The 25710-nt window shown below is 42.8% G+C and overlaps 1 protein-coding gene across 1 annotated transcript in view; it reads right to left on the reverse strand.

Annotated features, from left to right (window-relative positions):
- The window catches only part of ADCY8 (adenylate cyclase 8), a 227264-nt gene that overhangs the window by 38399 nt on the left and 163155 nt on the right, over positions 1-25710 (reverse strand). Inside the window, exons 10-12 of the mRNA XM_058564947.1 lie at positions 16871-17072; positions 14720-14809; positions 4309-4481 (exon numbers count right to left, since the gene is read on the reverse strand). Coding sequence (XP_058420930.1) covers positions 4309-4481; positions 14720-14809; positions 16871-17072 — 465 coding nt within the window. The remainder of the gene's footprint in view (positions 1-4308; positions 4482-14719; positions 14810-16870; positions 17073-25710) is intronic.

The raw sequence follows: 25710 nt of genomic DNA on the forward strand, positions 1-25710 counted from the left end.
TACGGGCAATGGTGGGCAAAAATCGTAGAGGTTGTAGATAGATGACACTTAGCTTACTGTGAATCAGTGTCGTAACATGATTCCAAATGAGCTAATGTTTCTTTTAGTCACTCATTCATTTAACGTTTCATTCAACAACTATTTAACTGGACATCTGCTGCCAGAGACTCTATAAATGCCAAAAATATGAACATGAGTCATGGCCCTTGCCCTCAAAAGCTCCTATTCTAATGGAAGAGAAGACATGGAAACTAATGATTGCAACACAGAGAGATAAGTGCAATGATAAAAAATTATGTGCATAGATTAGAAAATGAGGAATGACCAATGAGGGCTTCACTGAAGAGGGTATCCTTGAGTTGCACCTTGAGAATGATGGATTGGAAATAGGGAGATGGACTCATCAGTCAGAGAGGAAGTAAGTACAGAAGCTCATTTGGTAAAGAGTACACGGTTTCTCATCGCTAGAATATAGGCTATAAATGATGACTTGTGGAGTTGTAGGAGATAAGATTGGAGGAGTCAATGGAGGCCAGACCAGGAAGATCTTTAAAGTCCTTGATAAACAGGTTGAACTTTTACCTTCTTTGAGGCAATAGGGAGCCGCTTAAGGGTTTTAATGAGCTGACCAGATGGCTTTGATGGCTTTGAGAAGGGTGGATTGAGAGTGGAGGCTGGGAGATCAGGTGACCACAGTGCAGAGATGAGAACAAGGTTATTTCTAGAATAGCAGCATTTATGGTATGAAGGGGGTACGTCTAATAACAATTGTTAGTATTAATCAAATGCTTATTCTATGCCAGGCTTTGTGCCAAGTTTCCATCATCACATTTGATCTCTTTTATATTCCTACAACATAGGAACTATTATTATCCCCACTTTACAGATGAGAAAAGCAGTGCTTAGAGAGGTTAAGTCACTTGTAATTAATTAGCTCAAGATCACAAAGCTGGTTGATGACAGAGCTGGGATTTGAACCGAAGTGGTTTAACTCCTAAACTTGTGCTCACAAGTGTTATGATGTAGTGCTTCCTTACAAGGGATGCTGAGGAAGAGGGATCTCTAGGGACTGATAAGATATTGGGAGTGAGGGTTCCTCTCCTATTTTGGCCTCAGTGTCATCCACTGAGATGGGGTTGTCATGGAGGGGGCCTCATGGACAGACTGGGAGACGCCAGTCTAAAGTATTTGAGACCATCTCGATGGAGATGCAGCCAGGCTGCCCTGTGCAAGGTTCTCTGTACTTTCCATCACCCAGGTATCTGACTCCCAGGAACAACCAGCAGAAATGTCCCTGAACCGTGTGACCTCCTAAAGTGTTGGTTAAATCTTCAACAGCATGAACAGCCTGTGACTGCCAACTGGATACACAGTGACTATTGACCTGTTGATTTATAATCAACTGAACAGCTGAGAGGAAAGGCTGAAAGAGCTCTTCCATTCCTTATTAATTTAATTCTGTTGATAGCAAAGTGTGAGTCAATACAAGACTAACCAATAATTGACCTTGAGTCAGGAAGAAGCTGAGAAAAGCACTTGAACGTCAGCAGCAATGAGCTTGAGATTACGTTTACTTTCACAACCTTGCTTAACAATTTAACCACCAGCTTTTCCTTAAGACCTCAAAACAGTGTTCAGAACTAAACCTCCTCCCAAGAAAGAGGGAGGGGATAGGAATTAACAGATACTGACCACCTAGTATGTGCCAGGGACAGCAGAGCCTCACACAGTCCCTGGATAGAGTACAATTATTCCACTTTACTGATGAGCAAATAGGTCCAGAGATGGGAAGTGACTTTCTAATGCAACAGAGTCTGGATTTGAAGCCAAAGTCCTGGCTTGTTCCATTAATGCTGTGTTCTCCTTTGAATGAATAGATTTTAGATAGTTTAATTTTTATTTTAGCCACAAAGGTGGCCTATTTTGTTCATATACCTCTTTGCCCTCTTTTGTGCTACTTTCTGCTTGGCTATGGGACATCTGTTGCCACTAACCATCCATGGAATTTGAAACCATTTTGTCTTTCTTTGAACTGTGGGCATATGATTAGAGATTCTTCAGTTTGATTTAAAAGAGGTATATGCAGTATTTACAAAGATGGACTGTGGAGCCAGAAAGACCTGAGTTCCAATCCAGATCTGTTATTTACTGGCATGCGCACTGGGGTAATTGTTTAACTTCTCTGAGCCTGTGTTCTTCAGATTGTTACTGTGTGGATTAAATAGAGTAATGTACATAGAGTGTATGATGCACATGCATAACAGACACAAATTAGCATCTAGAATTGATAAGGAACCTCTGCAAATCCATAAGAAAAAGGCAAACAACCTAATAGAAAACCAGGCAAAGGATATGACCTGACAGTTCATCTGAAAGGAAACTCAAACGGTCAATAAACAAACAAAAAGATGCACAAACTTACTCATGATCTGGGACTACTAATGAAAACAATGAGATAAAATTCACCCCCCTGTAAATTCAGCAAGAATTTAAACAGTCTAACAGTGGTGTGGGCGAGAATGAGGAGCAACAGGACCACTGCTTCAGAGGGAAATTGTTTCAACCACGTCGGAGAGCAATTTGGCAATATATTAGAAATCGGAAAATGCAGATACCCTAAAAGCCAGCAAGTGTACTTTTAGACATAAACCCCAGGAGACATTGCCATTGATGGTCACTGGAGCATTTTTTAAATAAGGGAAAACTGTTAACAGCCTAAATGCCCATTAATAGGTCGAAGGATAGATATATTTTGGTATGTTCATATTGTGTAATATGTACACACAACAGCTAAAATGAATTAGATCCATAGATATCAACCTAGATGGATCTAAAAAAGACAATATTGCAGGACAAAAAATCAATATTATAAATAATTTATAGGTGTAGACATAGCTAAATGTATATTAAAAAAACATGGATGGGAAGAATATAAATTAAGTGCATTAGAAGTTGTCTCTTGGGAGAAAGAGAGGATAACAATACTGGGGAAGGGAACTCCAACAATAGCTGAAATGCTTTCTTTCTTTTTTTTTTTTAATAATTTTATTTATTTTCCCCCCAAAGCCCCAGTAGATAGTTGTATGTCATAGCTGCACATCCTTCTAGTTGCTGTATGTGGGACGCGGCCTCAGCATGGCCGGAGAAGCGGTGCGTCAGTGCGCGCCCGGGATCCGAACCCAGGCCGCCAGCAGCAGAGCGCGCGCACCCAACTGCTAAGCCACGGGGCGGCCCTGAAATGCTTTCTCATTTTAAAAATGTAGAAGTAAATATGACTAATTGTTAGCATTGTTTATTTCCGGGGCTTGGTTCATAGACGTTCATATTATTAATATCAGCCACATTTTCCGAGGCTTCTTAGATTATCTTGGCCTCATCTTTCTCACAAACTGTTGGCCACTTATTCTGGGCTCAGTGAGTTCTGTGTGCTTCCTACACCCCAGGCCAATCAGCCACAGGTTCAGCGTCTGGCTCCTTCCACCACTTCCAGCTCAGATGAAGCTCCATATTGCAGGCATGGGGTCTGGTTTCCCCAGGGGCCACAGAAGGGACCAAGTGATGTCACCAGGAAGTTCATCCAGAGAGTGAACTGCGACTAAGGGAGACAGGAGAGGGAAGCAGCCAGAAGACAAATTCTTCTCTCCTCCTCTGTTCTTCCCCTATCTGACGGCCTATCCAGAGACATTTCAGTTGAGTGGATCTTCCAAGGCACCAGCTCAATCTCTTCACGACTCACACGGCCAGCACGACAGGGCATCAATTTACATTTTTCTCTCACTTCCCCTTTCCCTTGCTTTCACTGCTTTGGGGTTGCATGAGCCCTTTCACCTTTCCTCAGGCTCTGTTCTCTAAGAAAGCTAGGCTTAAGATGTTTTTTGTACTTTTCTGTATTTCAAAAATAATAAAATGCAAGGATCAGAGTAAGTTCTCAATGCACGGTGATTGCTATTACTAATATTGCTACAGCCAAATTGTCATCAGACCCTACAGATTTTGGAGCTGTTAAAGGAATGATCAATTATTAGGTTTGGAGGTGATCTGAGCTATTATTTAGTTACTATTTGGTCCATACTTTAATTAATTAATTAATGCCATTAATATAAATGATAAAACTGAAAACTAGGGATTTTTCCCAGACTTGTAAGCAAGTGCAAGTACCTGAGAGTAGAGAGTACCTGAGCTGAGAACTATAAGTCAATATTCAACCGGTCTCCAAGTTTTGATAACTCTACCTCGATCATTTTCCAAATGGTTCCACCTCCCACTGAAAGTTGAGCACTTTTCGAACATGCGATGGTGGGCACTTACTCTCCACTGTGGTTCAGGTTGTCATAGCTTAGAAAGAGACCTGCGTAGATGGTCTCGGTCAGCAGGGCATAGATGGCGATCATAATCAGTAGCACGGCCAGCTTCAGGACAGAGTTCAGTCGGAGGAAAACCGCACAGGTCACCATGGCCAACACCCCCGTGAAGACGAAGTACTAGAAACAGAGAATGTAGGTGGTCAGATTCAACAGGAATACAGGAGGTTCATTCTCTTAATCATGGATGCAGGTAGGTCTCCTCATACAGATGTTTGCCGTGCCTCTCCATTTGGAGGTCTCAGGCCATCCTCAAATTCAACACATCCCAAATTGAACTCATCATTTCCTTACCACCTCCCCAAACCTCTGTTCCTTATTTTTTGGGGAACCGTTTACACCATTCCTCAAGCCAGAAACCTTGGTCTCATCTTTGTTGCCTTCCTCCTCTCCACATTCCACAGCCAGGTCATCCTAAGTTGTAGATTCTACTTTCTTAACAGATCTCACATTCATCCAGCTTTCTCCTTCCACCCTGTTTCTGTTTAATTCTCATCTACAGCTTTGGAACAGTTTTCTGGCAGCTCTGCCTGCTTCTAGCCCCCAATCGCCACTGAATACTCACTATCATTCTTTACCCAGTATTTGTAAAACACAGATCTGATCATGTCACTCCTTAACTTGAAGTCCTTTCGTTGCTCTCTATTCCCTCAAATTATGTTCTCCTTTCTGAATAGAAAGCTCACGAGGCTGTCATATATCAGATTTCTCTCACTTTCCAAACCCCAGTGTATGTTCCAGCTTCACTCTCTACTTGCTGTCTTCCATCGCTGATTTCCTGCTCTCCCACGTCTGCGTGCTTTGCACCTCCGGTGTCTTGTTGCTCACATCTCATCCATGTGACTAAGCCTTACGCCTATGACAAATGTTAGCTCAGGTGCCCTCTCCTCTGAGAAGTCTTCATGCACCTCTCCAGGTGCTTCCAAATACTGCCTCATTCCTCCACAGCACCATTCAGAGCCCAGCATAGTATCTATCACCCTGTGCTAGAAGTAGCTATTCTAAAGGCCAGTTTGGAGCCACTCAAGGGATGGAATACTGGAGTGGACCCTGTGTGTCTGTCCACTCAGCCAGTTTTTCAGCCTTCTGTACGAAGCTTCTTAGCCTATTTCCCTTACAGAATTATCCCAATATATCTCTCTGGATGGTAGGTTTGGATTCTGACTATCCAGTGGGAAAAAAGAATAAAACTCTCACTATCAAAGGCCCACTTGGTGGCAGTACTTTGATCTTTATATACTTTTTCTCTTGTAATTTTCAGAATAAGGAATCATAATTCCTATTTTACAGATGAAGAAACTGAAAGAGTTTAAGTAAATTGTTCAAGTTCTTGCCACTAGAAAATGGCCGCTAGGACACCTGGATGCAACCTGTCCGTGTAAATGTGACTCTAGTGGGCATAATGTACTTGATAATTTCTGAAATCCATTCCAGCCTTGTTATGCATGGCTCTTTGTAATAACTGGTTGTTTTCACTCTCCTATTACATGAAGAGACAATTTCTGTATGGGCAGAAGAGATCGGTAAGAAATTCTAGAAATCCCTGAGAAACCAATGAGGACATGTTTATTGACTTCTTAAGCCAAACTGACTCATTAATGTATACTTTCAACAAATAGTAATATCAACAAATGTGGATAGCACCCTGACTGAGTCCCCACTGAGGGCAAATGTCCCATGCCTTTATGGTGCACTGGGTGGACTCAGAAATGAATACGGCACTCTCCCTGCCCGCAATGACCCCAGTATCTGGGGCATCTGTTACTTCTGTCTCTTCCCTTCCTAATAAATCCAATTATGTCCTTGTCTCAAATGGATGATAAGCTTTCTTCAACTCTCCTTTAAGATCTTTCCTTGGCAAGATTTTTAGGTAATTATCTTGATGCCATCATTTTAACAAATAGAGGAAAGATGAAAAGATCTGAGGGGTCTTGTTTCATTACTATCTGCATCACAACAAAGGGTTGTGTATGGTTTTTTCCAATGCAAATTATAAATTACATATTAGATCAAAAGCTGTTGAAATGATTGCGCCCTTCAGCAAAAACTTGTGAAGGCACAAGAGTTAAATTTAAAAAGTGTAGTAAGCATTTACTGAGTGCCTATTGCAGTCAAGGCATGGTGCTAGGCACTGGGGATTCAAAGGTGAATAAGAGATGGTCCAGGCCTGAAGGAGGATGTGGTCTAAAACGTGAAGCAGACATGGAAACTCCAACAGGAACACACTGTGGAAAGTGCTCTGCCAGCAATGTGATCAAACGTGATGGGAGTACAGAGGCAGGAGGAACACAAGTTTGGAGAACGATTTACAGGAGAGCTGAGTTTGAACTGGATCTGAAGGATGGATAGGATTTTACCCAACAGAAAATGGAAAGGGAAGAACATTCTGGGAAGACAGAATGGCATGAACTCAAAGGTATAAAGGAACAGATCTGTCGGAGAATGAATTCCTTGGGTATATTAGAGTCATATAATTAATCATGAGGAGAACTAGTAACGTAGGCAGCAGATAAGTTTCAAATGTATTGCCCTCCTTTCTCTATCAAGACTACTGAAAGTATAAAGCTAAATATAGTCATATGTTTGCACAATGGATTGATGGTCTTTCTCTTTTTGTTGTCTCAACCAATTGTGTTAGTATGCTCTTGCCATCTCTGCCACCATCCTCCATTTCCCTGAAAGGAATCACCCTGCTCACTGCCTTGCACAGTTTAGGTAACCTTCTACTTTCAAGTATAAAGTTGGATCTTATGGCAACGCTGTAAACCATGAGACATCAAAGGAATGAGGCCCCTGGACAAACAGCAAAAGGAGATTCTCTGTCCCTTTTGTCCCTTGAATGAATAGTAGGGGTGCGACCAGGAAATGGAGAAGAACAGGAAGCCACAGGAGTATTATGGCTTTCTGAAAACTTTGTGAAAACTTCTCTCTTTCAGCTGGGTCTGGACCCATGAACTGCATGTTTCTTATAACTCGGGAGGATGCTGGACTCAACACAATTACTACTTTCTGTCAAATGACAAATAGTTTCTGTGTTCTTTTAAGTCACCCTAGGAATTTCAAAGGCCCACAGCCCCTAGAGTGTCCCCTGAATGGATCCTGAGTATAAGGGGTTCATAGGTGTAATAGGGCAGAGATAGGAGGCAAAGCTAAGTTGCAAAAACTCTTGTATGTCCTGCTGAGAAGTCTGCACTTTACTCTACAGTCACAAGGAGCCATGAGTGGGTTTCATTTTTGTATTGGATTCATTAGATCAGTGCTTTACAAATAAATTGTGGTGTGGAAAAGTACAGGATGGATTGTAATTAATGAAGAAAAGTTGAAGACTTAAAGACAAGACTGGGGACCTACCCAATAGACTTAGCAAGAGATAAGAGGTTGGACAACATTGTCTATTTTTATATGGAGGTGAGGAAGAGACAGGAGTCAGAAATAGTGCTAAGGTTTCCAGCATGGATTAATGCATTAACTAAGGAAAAAAATTATAAGAAAAGGATGGGGGAAAGAGGATGAGTTCAGTTTTAGGCTTCTCAAGCTTCAGGTATCTAAGGGGTGATTCAGTGAGGACATCTTGTGAGAAACTATAGACGTGAGGCTGAGGTTCAGAAGATAGATGGGATCCAAAGACATGCATTTAACATTGTCCAGCTGAACTCACAGCTGTGGAAGGGACCACCCAAGTAGAACATGAAGAATAATGACAGAAGATACAGAGACTAAAATTTAGAGACTATCATATTCGCGGGGCTGTGGAGGAAGAGAAATAAGAACGTTGATTAGGGATTGTTGGGGCTGTAAGGGGGAGGATTAGGAGACAGTAGTGAAAAAATATATAACCCCCAAAATAAAAATCTCCATAGACAATTTTCAGAGGAGCCTTTAAAAGGCAACATAGAAAATGTTTTCAAAATAGTTTAAAACTGGAAAGCAGGACGTAAAATTTTATATACACTATAATTAAAACAATGCAAAGAATGTACTCAGACATGACATGGCTTTCAAGTGAATTATTTCCTTCTGTAATGGCCTTTAATCTGATTGTAACATGCAATATCAAATGAGAATGAGTTGAATGCACTGTTTTGGAATGAGTCTCTGTATTCCCAAGAACTCTGTATCCCACATAGTAATGGGCTTCTCTGCTTCTTCTTAGATCTTTTTGATGATGAAAAATAATAACGCCAGGATTTGTATGAGAAATGTTAGATACTGGGCAAAGGAAACGGACAAGCTATGCGTTCTAAGGGAAAACGAGACCCAATAACGACACATCAATTTTGACCAGAAAAAAGAGAGATGCTGCAATGGGCATCAGCACTTTGGTACCCAAGTTAGGAAAAAGAGGTCAGAGACATTTCAGTAGATAGGTTGAAATGTGAGTAGGAGAAGATGGACAAATACTGAAAATGCAGAGCTGCGAGGCAGCCCAGGTCGTTAAATTAGAAGACCTCTAGGTGAGATGGGGTGATCAAAGGGGGTTAGGGTGTCTATACATCAGGGGCCAGTTGGTAGAAGGCAGAAGTAATAATAACTAAATATTGGGCACGTATTCTGTGTAAGGTACTTCATGAATAACTTTATGTGCTTTCTCTTACTTCATCCTTAAAATGATTCAAAGACAGGTACTATTCTTATGCCCGTTTTACAGAAGAGGGAAGTATATATAACACTTCTCTACTTCTGAATACTCAAGGTTTTCTTCTCTCAGATAATATACTGACTTAGGAAATTACAAATAAAACAATTTCTTCTAAGTCTGTCCTGAAAACAGTTGGAGTCCCAGGGCTTGACGAAGTGTTACGGGGAGCAATATCTGATTCTGTTTGCATGAAATAAGCATTTTACAAACAAATGAATGCATTTGTTATTCTACAATTGTTGATTGAGGATCTACTTCTCTAGGCTGGAAGGCACCGTACTAATGTCCAGACATTGTCACAATGTATCATAAATGACCTCAGCAACATGTGCACATTCTCCTCTTAGAAGAGGAGGAGGAAGAAGAATTCTACTCAACGATAACTTGGAGAAGGGCTTGAGTATCTACCCACACACGTCATGCAGACTGGACTGTCTGCACCCATTTGGCTGTTGCCACAATCCCGTGGCATTATGAACTCAGAACAAGAAGGAAAGAGAGGAGACAAGTCATTTTCAGAAGTCACTGTTGTTCAAAGAAAGAATAGAAACCTCCTGATTCACACAAAACCTAGTTCTTAGCAATTAGACACGCACACAGCAATGTGACGTGTGTGCAGGCTGAGGACAGAGGCCGCTCTGCTTCTCCCTAAGCCTCGACTCCCCACACAGGGTCAGGAATAAGGGTGTCATGGACTTGGGGTCACCACCGGTGCTGGGTGGAGATGGCCAACCTACTTTCCAAGCTGTTTTCTGGATTGTGTTAGGTAGGGGAAAGGGGCATTTCCTATGTGTTTAGTGCTCTGGGATAATATTACTGTGCTTTTATTCTAAATCCTGATTTCCATGATTGGCGTTTTTTTTTCATACTAGAGAAAAAATGGTGAATGCTCCCTAGTTCACTACAGATCTGTCAAACTGCATTTAAATTCCACAAATAGATGTGATGTTTATATCTGCCTTGTGTTGAGGGTGGATGGACTATTTTGGATATTTTCTAGAAGCAACTGTATCCTCAGTCAATACTTTAACCTCATAACAATTCCCAGGAAGACATACCTATATTAGCGGTGTCCACAGATGATGACTATTACAGTAAAACTGTGAAGCAAAGACTAATCAATGAGCATACAAATAGCCCTTTCTTATGGAAAAGCATTAGTACACAATATTTTTAAAAATATATGAATGATGCTTATCTTGATGGTGCTTATTGGTCGAGTGAATGTAGTTACCTTGGGGAACTATGTGCTTATCTTGACCACGCTTCTTTGACAACTGAGCTCAGATCTTTGTAAATTATCATTACAGATCATTTTTGAAAAACACCAAAAATGCAGTCACTCTGTATTTGATTCCTAAACAGTGGTGTCCAACCAGATCTTGGTGACTTCTAGAAATTAAATTTTTTCCAAGAGGATAGGCATTTGGGTTGTTTCCAGCTTTTGGCTACTACATATAAAGCTGGTATGAACACTCATTCTTTTCTAATATAGAAATATAACTTCTTTATATATTCTAATACGAAATACTTTTTGTTTAAACAAGAAGTTTATTAAACAAGACACCTGACTTGATGGGAGAACTCTCTAGGATTCATTTTTTTTAGAATAATTTATCCCACATAAAGACAGATTACCCTCCATGTTTATTTTATTATCTGCTTGGATTTATTTTTATTTGTAAAACAATTTAATTTTGCTTTTGATCTTAAAAGAAAAGAAGAAGAAAAAGAAAAGAATAAAAGTATTCTTAGACTCTTGGTCTTACTTTCAAGATTTTTTAGGGAGAACTAGAGCAGCATATAATCTAGCGGTAATTACTACACACTACTGAAGCAAGACCCTTCTGATACCTAATCCCCATGAATCAGGATTTTTTTCCACTCTGGCTGGTGAGAAAGACACTCTTTCCAGCCCCTGGTGAGCACCAGGCACCAACCCTTTTTGACAATTCTTTTCCAGCATCAGTTTCCTCAGATGCACTGATGGAACCCTCTGCAGATCTCTGGGTTTGTCTCTTCTCTCTGGTAGTTTGTCCTGCAACTCTGGCCACCTTGGTCTCCCCAGATTCTCAGCTCTGTCTTCTGAAATCAGGGAGTCTTCTAGTTTCCATTGGGGTTCCCCCAGCCTGAGCCACAGTCTGAAGACTCTCTCATAGCAATCAAAAACTCAGGTAATCCTAGGGCTCAGTGCATTTGCTTCCTGTCTTTCAGAGATCACCGTCCTTCATTGTCTAATGCCCAGTGTCCTGAAAACTATTGTTTCATATATTTGTTTATTTTTGGTTGTTCCAGGTGGGCAGGTAAATCTTGTCTCTGCTACTCCATTGGAAATATACCTTTTTTCTTTGGCTCTCGGGGATCCTTTAAAACTATAGCAAGCTCTGACTGCACTTGCAAATATAGTTAACTATTTATGCAAATGTGCCAGAGCCTACAATAAAAGGGCTTGATTCTAAAATGAAGGTCTTCCCATAGGGCCTCCTGAGAATCACATTCAGGTGTTTGAGATACTGACACTCAGACCTGGTGCATTAGATTTGCATTCATTTTACCAACCTATGTCTCTTCTCTTCTAGACCACTTCTCAAATCATAGTTGGAATATGGCTTTCTTCACTGTCATTTCTCGTACCTTCACTCTTTATTAGTAAGTGGCAAGCTCCAGTTCAGAAGTAAATTATACTTTACACCATATGTTACAACAGCCTCGTAGGTTTGTATCACATCATCCAGTTTGACAACATACTTTTGGACTGAATATTGTTTCTCATGGGGTGAGGTAGAGGTCAGGTACACAGAAGAGGGAATGAAGGCTCAGAGAGATGAAGCGATTTGCTTGGGGACACACATTTGTGAGTGAGGGGTGTGCAGATTAAACCTTTTAGGTCTGAATGTCTGATTCCTTCTAGTTTGGTAGACAAATCCTTGAGTAGAGAAGCATAGCTGTATGTATCAGGATGGCGAATGGTGGGTCAAATCAGGTTGTTGTTGTAGCTGGTGATGGAAAGGGTCCAGATCCCCATCCTTTAGGCCAGTGGGATTCCTGCATCTGAGGTGATATCAAGAGCTGGCAAGGTGTAAAGGGCCCGATGGCAAACATTTTGGGCTTAACAGGCCACACCGTCTCTGTTGCAGCTACTCAACTCTGCTGTTGTGCTATAAAAGCAGCCATAGGCAATTTGTAATAAATGGGTGTGGCTGTGCCCCAATAAAACATTATTTACAAAACAGGTGGCAGGTGGAATTTGGCTTGAGGCCATAGTTTGCTGACACCTGGGCAAGATGATCCTTTGGTTATGGGAGGAAAATATTAAAACTCTTACTCATTTATTTTTTCTCCCTTTTTAACATTTCTATTTTTTGAGTGTGTTTCATAATGTACACGATACGTTAATATAGTGGTACAGGTATGTAACTTATAGATAAATATTGGCAGTGCAGGCTCAAAACTTTTTATTGGAAATAATAAACAAATCATGGCTGACATTTAATGAGCAGATACTTTGTGCCAGGTGTTGCTCTAAACACTTTACATGGATTAATTCACTTAATCCTCACAACCACCCATGAGGAAGGTACTACTTTCACCATCATTTTACAGATAAGGAAACCGAGGCACAGAGATGAAGCTATGTGATCAAAAAGCTTACCCACCACTTTCTTAGGACTGACAAATCCAGGAGTAGTCCCGAGTTTGGGAATTCAGGTTTGGGGCCAAGGGTACACAGTTTTGATTTAGAGTGACATGGAGCCCCAGATTAATAGTTCATGAACACCACCTTCATGTCAGATGACATGTTAGAAACTCAACATTTCTAACTCATCTAGGTAGGCACCATGAGAACATGATAGTCCTTAACTCCACAATAGTCTTGTGAAGAAGGTATTATTTTTCCCGCTTTATAGATGAGGAAGTGAGGTTCAGAGCAAGTAAGAACTGATTCAAGATTCCATTGCTAGCGAGTGAAGGTGCTCAGTTGGAGGTGAAATCCAGCTTTTGCATAGCTCTAAATATCTGATTCTTGGCCAACTTATTGCCCCTTGGGACACTCCTCATGCCCTCCAAACCACAAAGTTCTCAGGGAGCTGGTGTCCCACAGAGTCCACGAAATCAGCACTCACTCATTACTTGGTGGGAGAAAGTCCCAGAGCACTTGGTCTGCCCCATACAGCCCCCAAACAAGAGCTAGTCCTGCCCTGCTCTGGACTTCCTTAAGAAAAGCCTATTCCTCCCTAGGGACCGAGCCTGGATTCAGAAGTATGGGCTCAAGAATAAGCCAGATATGGTTTGAATTGCAATACCAAGTCTTGATGACTGAATCAAGAAGAGAAGGACAGAAAGAAGGAAGGATGGAGAGAAGTTAGGAAGAATGGAAGTCAGGCAGGAGTGGCACTGAGCAAGTTATGTTCTGAGCCTTAGTTTCATTATCTATAAAATGGAGATGGTAACAGCATCTATCCTAGACATCTTGAGGATTTAATGATGTTATGCATATCAAGTAAGATGCTCTATACCTGGGGTGGAGGGCGAGGCTTTCTCTCCCTTTCTCAGACCAATTCTGGGGCCCAGGCGAAACAACAGAGAGCCTTTCTTCCACCCAAATGTTGGAGGCGGTCTTAGAGAACAAGACTCTACCCAGAGTCCTCAGTGTATGGGGTTTGCTGGAGTCTGCTGGAACACCACAGCTGTCCTCCCTCCTGACCCAGAACTTCTGTCCCAGTATGCAAAGGTCTGGGCCATGGCTAACCAAGCCTAAGATTGTCTTTTGCCCAGCTCCTTAGGCTAACCCAAGGCCCAGGGCCAGACCAGTGGCTCTGTGGCCAAGAGAGGGTCAAACTTACATTATGATGGTGGGTGTCGTCTTGGGACACCTCTGGATCCTGTGGTGCTCTGCATACTTTCTTTCTTTCTTTTTTTCTTTTTTGTGAGGAAGACTGGCCCTGAGCTATCATCTGCCAATCCTCCTCCTTTTTGCTGAGGAAGACTGGTTCTGGGCTAACATCCATGCCCATCTTCCTCCACTTTATATGAGATGCCATGACAGCACGGCCTGACAAGCGGTGTGTTGGTGTGTGCCCAGGATCTGAACTGGCGAACCCCGGGGCCGCCACAGTGGAGTGCTCGCACTTAACCACTTGCGCCACCGGGCCTGCCTTCTGCATACTTTCTATACCACTTTGATTTAAGTTTAGTTGTGGTTTTCTGCATGTGTGATTCACTAGCTTCCTTCCTTCCTTCTATCTCTCCTTCTTTCCTTCCTTCCTTCCTTTATCAATGCAGCAAACACCATTTGAGCAATGACTGCGCTCTGCCCTATCTATACTGGAGACAACAGCACATTCTGCTATAGAATTTTAAGATGAGTTAGGGGAAATGAGTAGCAGAGGGGAAGACGAAGAGAAAGAGGAAAAGAGATAGAGGGAAAAATGAAGAAGGAAGAAAAGGAGGAGGAAGAAGAAGGGAGAGAGAAACAGGGAAGGGGTAGAAATGGAAAGAGAGATCGAGGAGAGAGCAGGAGAGAGCAGGGAAACGCAGAAAATACAAGGAGAGAAGGAAAGGCAGCAAAGGAGAAGAAGAAGAGAAGAAGGAGGAAGAGGCAGAGGAAGGAATGGAGGCCTGGAGTGCTCTCTAAGGCCCTTCAGCCAGCCCTGCTCATGTGGAGCTGGTGGAAATGTCTAGGCCCAGATCTCGCCAAGGGGAGCTTGTGAATAAATACCTCTGGGTAGGAGCAGATATCTGTAAACACAGCTGAGGAATTGAAAGTCAGGTTCTTCAAGGGTATCGACTTGTCAAAATCACACCACAGCTGCGGATTAAAAAAAAAAAGAACAACAAAAAACAAAAAAACACAGGAACAACAAAGTCAGTGTGGGTGCTGGAAATGGGGTAGTGGGCTATCATTGCTGGGCTTCCACAAAAGCCCGGGACACACCAGGCCCTTGAGAGGGCTTGACTTCAGAATGGAAGTGCCAGCTGGGGTCTCCTCTTTCATTTTGAAGAAAGCACTGGCTAAGAAAAAGCATTTGCAAGCCAGTCACGAAACCAGGGTAAGACTGCTCTGCTGGCCCCATCACGTATGGTCACTGGAGTGTGCTTGTGGGGCTCGAAAGAGAGAGCCAGATGGCAGGAGAAAAGGTCTGGGGTGTGCTCACAGCCTGTCTCCACATCAACAGCTGGGAGGATTTGAGGCATCTGAAGGGGCACATTTTCCAGAAAGACTCTTAGCCTTGGGGTGGTGGGCATTTCCTAGAGCAGAAATTGCTGCAGGAGATTTTGTGGTGCTCAGAAAAGAATAGCTACTGTTGGCTGAACGCCTCCTCTGTGCCAGACACTTTGTATGAAAAGGCCTCACAACCACCTTGTGATGTAGCTGCTATTTTTATCCCCATTTTACAACCGAAAGATATGAAACTCTGAGAAGTAAAGTAACTTGTCCGGGGTCACAGAGCCGGTGAGCGGTAGAGCTGAGATTTGAATGCAGGTCTATCTGACTCCAAAGCCTCTGAACTTCCTACTGCATCACTGTGGCACAGCTGGTCCCAGAGGTAACCCTGACCTAGAGCCATTGGGTTTATTTCCAAATCCCGCACCCCAGAAATATCTGATTCGTCTAGACTTGAGGTCCTGGCTACAACTCCGCAGGCCGTGATCAACAATCCTATGTACTTCCATTTTCAATTGCCATAATCTATAAAATATTCATTAGATGATGAATTTAATTTGATTATGATTTCCTTTTTTCTTTATCCCATAAAGTCCTTTACTACAAGGCCAACCACAGAGCTTGAGCAATGTAGACTCTAAGTAATTATTGGGGAAATTGAGACAATGGATTTCAGGCAGTATAACCCTCTAGCGCGCAGGCTGACAATTGCGGGAGTCCACAGTTTGGGTTCCTGAACAACTGGAGACCCTCCCTCAGGCCCAAAGGGCACAATGATGGTTTCAGCCACCAAATGATGCCTCAATCAGCCTCTCTTAATGTGCCAAGTTCAAAACCTGGAATCTGATAAATCATTCCTAAAATCTAGATCCCTAAGTCATGGACAACAGAGACCATTTGTATATACACAGAAAATGCCTATAGCTACCATGTTACCATTCTAGATAGAAAATGAAATCACTAAAACATGGATCACCAAATTAAAAACAATGATAAATATGGCAGTTGGAGATTCATTTGAGTTTGATGTGTCACATCCAGTATGAACTCTTAGAAAGTCATAGGCAAGATGCTCAACCTTCCTGAGATTCAATTTCCTCATCCATTACATGGGAACAACAATACCTACCTGTAGCTCATAGTAGGTGCTCAATAAATGACAGCTATTTATTTCCATTCCCCCCCCACTCCCAGAGATACAATGTAGCATATGAGAATGAGCATGAGTAATGGAGTCAGACAGACCTTATGAGCAAGTTATTTCATGTCTCTGAGCCTCAGTTTCCTCAGCCATAAAGTGGGGATAATGAGACTTACCTCACGGGGTTTATGTGAGGATTGAATATGAAAACACTTACAGCTCCTCCTTCAGTGCATGGCACATAGCAGGTAGATATTTAACAAATTGTAACTCTTATCAGCGATTATAATTGATTGGCCACTGATGGTACAGAAACTTAAGGGCACTTGGAGCTCCTTTGGAGCAAATAACCTGCCCCACTGGGAAAAAGAAAGCTTGCCACCAGTAAAATGCACAGTTCTGACAGTAGCCACATCTTTGTTCTCTGTCCCTAAGCTTGGGGCTGGACCAGGCACATGAAAGTAACTGGTACCAAGAAAGGCAATGCAAGAAGATGCAGGCTCCACAAACTCTGAATTGCTGACTTCACACTAGATACCGGTTGGTGGGTTTGGAATGCTTACGATATTTAGGATGGCGCCCAGGAAATTAATCAAGATGGATGCAAAGATGATGACGTTCCTGGCCAAATAGGTCTCGTTAATCCAACAGCAAGTTTTCCGGAGGACGAGGGGCAAACACTTATAATCCTCCGCTGTGGTGATGAGGACCAGAGCTGAGTGCAGCATAATCAGGATGGAAAACTGGATGGTCATTGGCATCACCCTGCAGGGAAACACAGAACGTAGGGTCACGTGGTGTCAATTCTCTGATCCCCACCAACTGAGCATCGTTGGCAATCACACTGTGACCGCCCTTTCCCACCTCCTGCACCCAATAATTCCACTAAAGCTTATTTGCTCAAGAAAAGGGCTATTAGCAGGAGACATTTTCTATTACGTCCATCCCTAGAATGCTCTCTCCATTGAGAAACTTTACAGTGAACATCAAATATTGGGCTTGATTTATTGCTTCTGCCCAATTTTTCACTTCTTTTATCATTCATCATTCTCACTAGGCAACTGCTGCCAAGGCAACACACCACTGGAATTTCATCTCAATATTCTGGCTGTGGGAAGGACTCATATGCCCTTCCCCTTCAAGGAAGGTTTTATGAAACACTTTCCCTCTTGGTCTACTCTGATGCCAAGAACTGAACTTGGCACCCATTCCATGTTGCTCAGTGTGGTTAGTGATTACCAAGGTTTGCATGGAGTATACTATGTGCCATTTGGGGTGTGGGTAAGGAGAACTCATCCTTGCCCAAGGCTTCAACATCATTCCCAAGTATAGATCTCGAGCTTCAAGCTCTCACCAAAGCTCTTGCCATGGTAGTTCCTGTCTATTGGGCACCTCTGCTGGGTGTCAGGCTGTTTCTGGCAACTCGGTGATCTAAAGCCCCATCTCTGACTGCCTCCGCTCCTTATCAACCAACCTATCACCAAGCATGTTGCTTCTCCTTGGGAATTTATCCCTTGTTCTCTATTTTCTGTCCAGTCATTCGTGTCTTACACAGGTATTTCTAATTTCTCTACCTTTAATTTAGTCAATGAACTGCTTCATGTTAAAAGGTGCCTTAATGGAAGTGGCGGGAGATTTTATATCTGCTCCTTCCTCTATAGGGTGAAGTCCATCCATTTGGCTTTAACATCTTCCACCGGCAGGTGCCCAATAAATATGCATTTAGTGAATGATGTTGGACTCACTTTCTTCTTCTAACACTCCCTTTTACTATCCTCCTGTCTGAATTTTCTTATTTATTATTAGTAACACTGGTGCAAGGAATGTGTTGAACTCTGGCTATGGGCTAGGCACAATGCTAAGTACTTTATATATAATATCTCATTTCCATTCCTTGGAACAATCCTAAGAGGTCTTTAGATTTCTCTTTTTCACATGAAGATTTAAGGCTCAGAGAGAAGCAACTTCTCAGGGGCCACTGAGTTGGCAGGTGTTAGAGCTAGGATTTGAAGTCCACTCTTCTAATCACTCTGGTGAGTTATCTATCTCCCATGTTTGTAGTAATCTTTTTGCTTCTGTGGTTTCATCATGCTCTTTATTCATTCAACAAGCTTTCACAGTGGTAGGCATCAGGGGTACCACAGGTACCGAAGACACATCTTCCCCATCTTCTAGGAGACCATAATCTAGAGGGGAGTATGGACATACAAATGATGAACTATTACATAATATGCTATGATCTTTAAAGGGTTATGAACAACCATCATCTAGAAAATAGAAAAGGGAATCAAGAGAGGCTTCACAAAAGGGGTGACAGTTAGGTTAGGTCTTGGAGGTTGAAGGAAAGACTTTTAGGGAGGGAAGACTGCAGAGCATGAGCAAAGTATCAGAAGAATGAGAGTGACCAGTATGTTTAGAGTCTTCCAATAACCTTAGTGGTGAGGCTGTGGGAATGGAGAGTAAGTGGTCTGATGAATGCTGTGCCTGAGAGCTCTGCCTGTATGCAATGTGTGGATGTTTAAGATGTTTAATCAGGGAAGGACATGATCAGATCTGTGTATTTGAAAGACAAGCATGATGGGAGGTGGAAGATGGAGTGAGGAGGAGAGAAAATGTTTAGAAGAAGATTTAAATAGTTGAGGCCTGAGTTAACAGGGGAGGAAAATAGGGTAATAGCACTGATAATTGGGAAGTTTGGGGAAAGATGTGGAGGCATCTTAATAAATGCTTTGTGTGTGTAGGGGGGCATTTGGGAGAGGGAAGTCATTAAGGAAAACACTCAAGTTTTTATCATCTTACTTGGGTAAATGCAGGAAGAGAAGCTAGTAAACAGGGGATACGGATGATGAATTTGATTTTGGGCACGTTGAATTTTTGGTGCTTGTGGATCATCTGGCTGGAGACATCTAGATGTCTAGGCAGTTAGAGGGACAGTTGTGGAATTTTGGGTCTGGAGTGAAGAGGTGGTGATTGAAGATCTGAGAATGGAGGAACTTGCCAAAGAGTAAGAAGTAAGAGGACCAAAGATGAAGCTATGGGAGAAGCTAATGGGCTGGAAGAAGAGAAGGCAGCAAAGGGAATTTAGGAAACGTGGTGAAATAAGCAGAAGAGCGGGAGTGCATGGCATCATGACAGCCAGGGGATAAGACATTTACAAGGAGGGAGTAACCAAGACTGTCAACTCCCTCTGCATGGTCAAGCATCATGAAGGCTGGAAAGTGACTCCTCCCACAGCCCAGCTATCATTGTCAGAGGGTTTTTTTTTTTTTTTTTAACACTTGCATAGTTTTGATTATATGGATCACCTTGACAGGAAATTTCTGCAGGAGTTCTAGATAAGAACAGAAGGTCTGTGCAGCCAGGGGTTCCCAGAGGGCTCTAGGCAGATGGGAAACTTCCTCCCAAATGGGCTAACAAAACACTCCCTGACAACACACCATTATTTCTGGGCACCCAGGGGAGGCAAATGAAGGAGAAGGCAGGTGGATCACTTTGTCAGGCAGTCTCAGGAGATCAGGAGAGAAGGAGCCAGTTCCGAGACTGATGTGTCTCAATAACGTGAGGCAGCCATTGAGAATACCAATGTCTTGTTTCAAAGCATGAGGCAGAAGCAAACCAGGCAAAGGTGACTTTGAAAGCTGCTTAGCAGGAGCCTTGAACTCTTCCGCGGCCACCGCTGCCATCCTAACAGAGTCTTGGGACCTCTGCATGGTGCACACGGCCTTGAATGGCTGCCCTTGGCTCTCTCTTGCTCACCTCTCCACACTCCATAGGCAATACTCAAGCACATGCCCTAAATGCTATGCTGCTTCAACCTCTATTCTTTCTCCCAGACTGCTGGTGCTCCCCACTCTCCTGGAGGAATATCCTGTTCATCCTTCAAGGCTCAGCTTTTCTCCGAGACACCTGGCATGGGGCTGAGTACACAGAAAGCGCTTGATAAATACTCACTGACTTATGTTTCTTGTGGGGAGAGAAGACTCTGTTCCTCCTCTTATCAGCCTTCAAAGGGAAGAGGATTCCCATCCACACTCCCAGCCCCTCTGTCTACCCCCTTGCTGTATCCTCCTCAAGGAGAAGGAAGGGCCAACACAACTGGTCAGAGCCTATCTGGGATGTTCAGAGGTCCTCGTTCTCCTTAGAGGGCAGGGTCACTGTTTATGCAAAGTTCAGATCCTCTCTTCCTCCTTGATCCACCAAGATGGTTGGGAAACCAGAACCTTGACCTGCCCTGTGGGAAGAGGGTCAGTCATCTCTTCTCTTTGGTCAGGCCATCTCTTCCTTTAAACAAGGAAGCTCAGGTCCCCCCAGGCAGTCCCGATGGGCACCTTCTTAGGTCTGCCTCCCTCATTCCTTTGGCACTGGGGGGGTGTGCCTTGTATTGGTCTTTCTCAGCATCAGAGCAGTAAGACCCCACATTTAAGTTTGAGGGTAGAGTAGGGGAGGTAGGCAGAGATCAAGAGATTCAGGATGGACGCTATGTGGTCTCTTGACTTCATCCACATTCTGTATTCTAGCTTTTGTCATAGTTTTGCATAGGCAAAGCAAGCATTTGCTTGGAAATTTATAAAATGGATGCTTTCTTGCCCATTTAGCTATTGTGCTTTTGTGTCTACTTTTGGTGGGGTATCAGGTTCGCTGGAGGGCTGTGTGGCAGGGTTTGCACACAGAACCTGTCTGAGCCCCTAACATAGTTTTAAGTGATCAGCACTTCCTTCTGGGTTTACTGAAACAAAGGAAAGGGAGGTACTATGGACTGAAGGTTTATGTCCCCCAAGATTTGTATGTTGAATCCTAACACCCAATGTGATGGTGTTTAGAGGTGGGGCTTTTGGTAGGTAATTAGGTCATGAGGGTGGAGCCCTCATGAATGGGGTTAGTGCCTTTATGAAAGAGACCCCAGAGAGCTCCCTCACCCTTTCCACCATGTGAAAACACAGCAAGAAGATGGCCGTGTATGAACCAGAAGGAGAGACCTTGCCAGATACCGAATCTGCCAGTGCCTTGATCTTGGACTTTCAGCCTCCAGAACTGTGAGAAATAAATTTCTGTTGTTTATAAGCCACCCAGTCTACGGTATTTTTTATAGCAGCCTGAACTGACTAAGATAGGAGGTGAAAGGCAGGCAAATGGTCCAGTGGCAAGAGCATAGTCTGTATTTGAACCTATAGCCCTGAAATATAACCAGTAACACAGCCTTGGGCAAGGTGACTAACTCTTCTGAGCATCATTTTTTAATCTGCAAAACTGGGATTTTTAAGCCCATCTCTTAAAGGAGGCTCTGAGGTTAAAGTAAGAAAGCAGTATAATGCTTAGCATATAATAAGAACTCAAAGAAATGTTAGTTCTCTTTCTTGGTGAAATTCAGGAAACCAAAGGCATTTTAAAGATCTATGGAAGAGTATTAATCACAAGACAGGCTTTCTAAGCAAGGTACTGGCACTGCATATAAAATTGCTCTGGAAATCTCTGCAGAAGCTCCTCAGCGTTCATTTATTTCCCCACACATAAACATTATAACATTGGATTGCAATTTTTATCTAATTATAGAGCCACGCAGGCATCCAGGGGTTCTGAATTTGCTTTTGCATTTTTGGCGTACATAAGAGGCAAGGAAACCTTTCATTTCTGAAATCGAGTCTGAAGAAGAATAACAAGGGATTTGCAAACAGCTCTATCCAAATCATTTCTAGACATTAAATTCTAATTACTCTCTGCAGTGTATCTTTAAAACAGGGTCTGGGCTGGTATCATGGTTTGATGTTTGCTGGGAAGGCAGGGATCAATGGGGCTGAGCAAACAGCCTGTAGCAGCCTGTGGTGCAATGGGAAACAGAAACTCAGATCATAATGAAAGATGACATTCATGCCACCCTTTAGAATCTGCAAAGAGCCTATGAGTCCAATAGTGCATTTGATCCTCGTAGCAACCCTGAGAAGTAGGTATTCTTAGCTGCTTCAACAGATGAGACTATCATGGCTCAGAAAGGGAAAGGGGAATAGAATGTATCAAAAGAGCTATGGCTCATTTAATTCTTACAGCAACCGTAGGAAGTTGGCACTGTTATTCCCATTTTACAGATGAGAAAACTGAGGCTTCAGAAAAGTCAAGTACATACATATAGCTAGTAAGATGCACAGAAAATAAGATCCAGTGCCTCTTCCTTCCTTCCTTCCTTCCTTCTTTCTTTCCTTCCTTCCTTCCTCCCTTCCTTCTTCCTGTCCTTCCTGCCTTCCTTTTCTATCCTGCTTCTCTCTCTTGCTTCCTCTCTCTTTTTCCCCTTCTCTCTTCTTGTCCTCCTTCCCTCTGTCTCTGTCTTTGTCTCTGTGTCTGTCTCTCATCACCATGCATGCAGACTTAGATAGATTGTTCTATAATTACAAAAGGTATTTTCTGGCCTTTCCTCAGTTTACCCTTTCAAGAAAGGAACATCTGCAAGCATGCGGAAATTAAAGGAAAGAGCCAGGCAAGCACTGTCTTTCTTTGCCAGGGCCCATTGATTTTTGCTTTGGGGGCTGGGAATTAGCTGTGGTCGTGTAAGTGGAGACTGCCTCGTCTGCTCAAAAGTCCATGACAGAAGAAATGCGGGTGAAAGGCACCTACCATCTGTTTAGTCACAAAGAATCAGTCAGAAACAAAATGAGTTGGAGAGGGAACCAGCACATGAAAGAAAGCTTGTGCTGTGTCTGGGGCAAATGGGCCACTCAGTTCCCTCCACATGTAGACTGTCTGGCGAGAGCTCAGCTGTGACATCTTCTTCATTGTCAGGTTTTTCTCTGCACTGAGCAAGTGAGGTTGGGGCGCTGGCTGGTGTTTCAGTTACTAGCTTCAGCTTGCACCCCAGACTCAGAGACTCCATCCAGCCAGCTGCTGGGCAAGGTTCCAGAGCTCTTCTCACTGGACCACTGGACCCAGGAATTGGACTTCAAGGCTGGCTTACCTCCCCTGGTCCTGCCACCCAGGAGAGGAACCTGCCCAGGCCAGCTGGGAAGTGCTATGCTCGCTCCCTATGGGGCACAGTGACCCCCCCCTTCTGTCCCAGTGTCAAGTCCAGACCCACAGGCCCATCCTAGGCTCCTCCCTCTCTCATCCTCACATCCGGTCAGTCCTGGAAACTGTCAACTCTGATTAAATATCTAGCAAATTCTTCCTCTCTGGTCTACTCCACTGCCACTGTCTTGTCCCCATTATTTCTCACCTGGCATTTTGCAATTGCCTCCCAATTGGTCTTCCCAATTCCAGACCTCACCCCCTCCTATTCTGATTCTTCCATTCCTCCTATTGTGATTCTTCCAAATCTGATCACATCAATTCTTTAATTAAAATGCTTCAATAAAGTCTCCTCTACCAACCAGTCACAATTCCTCAATAAGGATTACAAACCCCTCACCTCCTGAAGACTCAATTTCCAGCCCTTCCCTCTCCCCTCCTTCTCAGTCCTCTCCTATGACCTGGACTGCTCCTCCAGGATGCAGGGGAGATGTCAGTGTCACCTCCTCTAGGAAGCCTGCCTCAGTCTCTCTGCCTCACCTCACTCCTACACATCCCCTCCCACCTTACACTTTCCCTATCATAAGAGTCATCACACTATGCTATAGTTGTTCAGCTAATTGTTGTTCCCACTAGACTGTAAACTTTATGATGGCAGGGACCATAACTGTATACCTCCAGTGTCCAGCACAGACAGGCACATAGTAGGTGCTCAAAGGATGTTTGTTGGGAAAGTCAACATCCTGTGCTCCAGGAAACCAGAGGGAGTAGGCACCAGATGTGGCCACACCCTTCTTGGCTCCCATGTCCCCACTGGCAGGAGTGAAGAGGGGAGTCCAGGATGTTTGGGTAAATCTGGCAAGACCTCGCCAACACCCCCAGCTCACTGCCTGAGACCATTCCTTTTCCCAGGACCCTAGTCCCCACGTGGCTCTTGGGCAGTCGGGAAACCTATTCTCTTGTGGCACTCCCTCATACCCTGTCCTGATGCATTCATTGCCACAGCATATACGTATCTACATGCATAGCATACACGTATCTACATGTGTGTCTACACACACAGCATATAAAGAGCTACATATATAGCATATATATCTAGACGCATACATATATTTTAGTTATTTCTTTGTCTTCTATTAGATTATAAGGCCCAGGAGCGCAGGGTTTTTTTGTTTTTTGTTTTTTAATCTTTTTTTTTCAGTGATGTATTCCCAGCACCTAGAACAGATCCGGCTCTGGGCATTCATACTAGGCATTCAATGGCTATTGGTGCAAGGCTTTCCCAGCCTACATTCAGCAGAGGTACATAGGCCTTCCTTGTCTTTTTCTCTGTCACTTAAAACTTTTTGAAAATTGTAAAATGAAGCATAAATACAGAAAACCACACAAAAGTATAGCTTAATCAGCTGTTATAAAGTGTCTGCCTTTGTAACGACCACTCAGTTCTTGAAACAGAACTTTGCAGGGCATTACAAAAGCCCACCCATGTCCCCTGTCCCAGTCACAATCCTCTCTCCCACCCTCAATTACTTACTTTCCATTTCTTTATAGTTTTATCATCCCTTTTTAGAAACTGTAGTTTAGTCTTGTCCATTTTTTTTTGATAAATTTGATTTGTCTTTTAAAAAAACATCTACAGGTTCTCTTTTTATCTCTTTATTTTCCTTATAATTTATTTGTTGAAGAATACGTGCCCTTTGACCTGTCATGTTTCCACTTTCGGGATTTCACGTTTGTGTACTCATTCAACATCTTCTGTCCTGGGTGATTCCTGCAAGTTGGGAACTGGATTCAAAGGCCTGGTCAGACTTAAGTTTGAGCCCTTTGGTAAGACTATAGACGTGCTGTGTTCTTGCATCAGGAGAAGTGGTTGTCTTTCCTTTTTGTGCTGATAGCATCCTTTGATGCTCAATTCCTAGATCCAATAATTCATTGAGAGTTGGAAAATGGTAATATTTTAATTCTATAATCTTTAAAATTTATTAGTTTGAATAATTTTATGATGTTTCTACTCACTTACTATCTGGTGATCTTGTGGTACAGTTCATGCAGGAAAGATGGAAAAAATATTTGTTTCTTTCCCTTTTTTACTAGTTTCCAAGATAACCAGTCAGTTCCCTATCATCCACCAAAGGTTACCAACCCTTAAAAGTGTCATTATAAACTCATATAGTTAAAAATATTTGCTGTATTTTTTGAACATTTTAACAATCACCCATACTGAAGCTCAAATTATTCCATCTTTGGATAGTGGGAACTTCTTCAATTTGGCTTCTGAGTCATTTAGACATAATGAATAAGCTTGACGGCATCCTTGCTTTCTAGTTGGACAAGATGTTCCAGGCTTATCTTGTATATTTCCTGTCCCAGCACTAGAATCACACATTATCTCCAAAAAAATTTATTTAATAAA

This window comes from Diceros bicornis, chromosome 21 (assembly GCF_020826845.1).
Source record: "Diceros bicornis minor isolate mBicDic1 chromosome 21, mDicBic1.mat.cur, whole genome shotgun sequence".
NCBI lineage: Eukaryota > Metazoa > Chordata > Mammalia > Perissodactyla > Rhinocerotidae > Diceros > Diceros bicornis.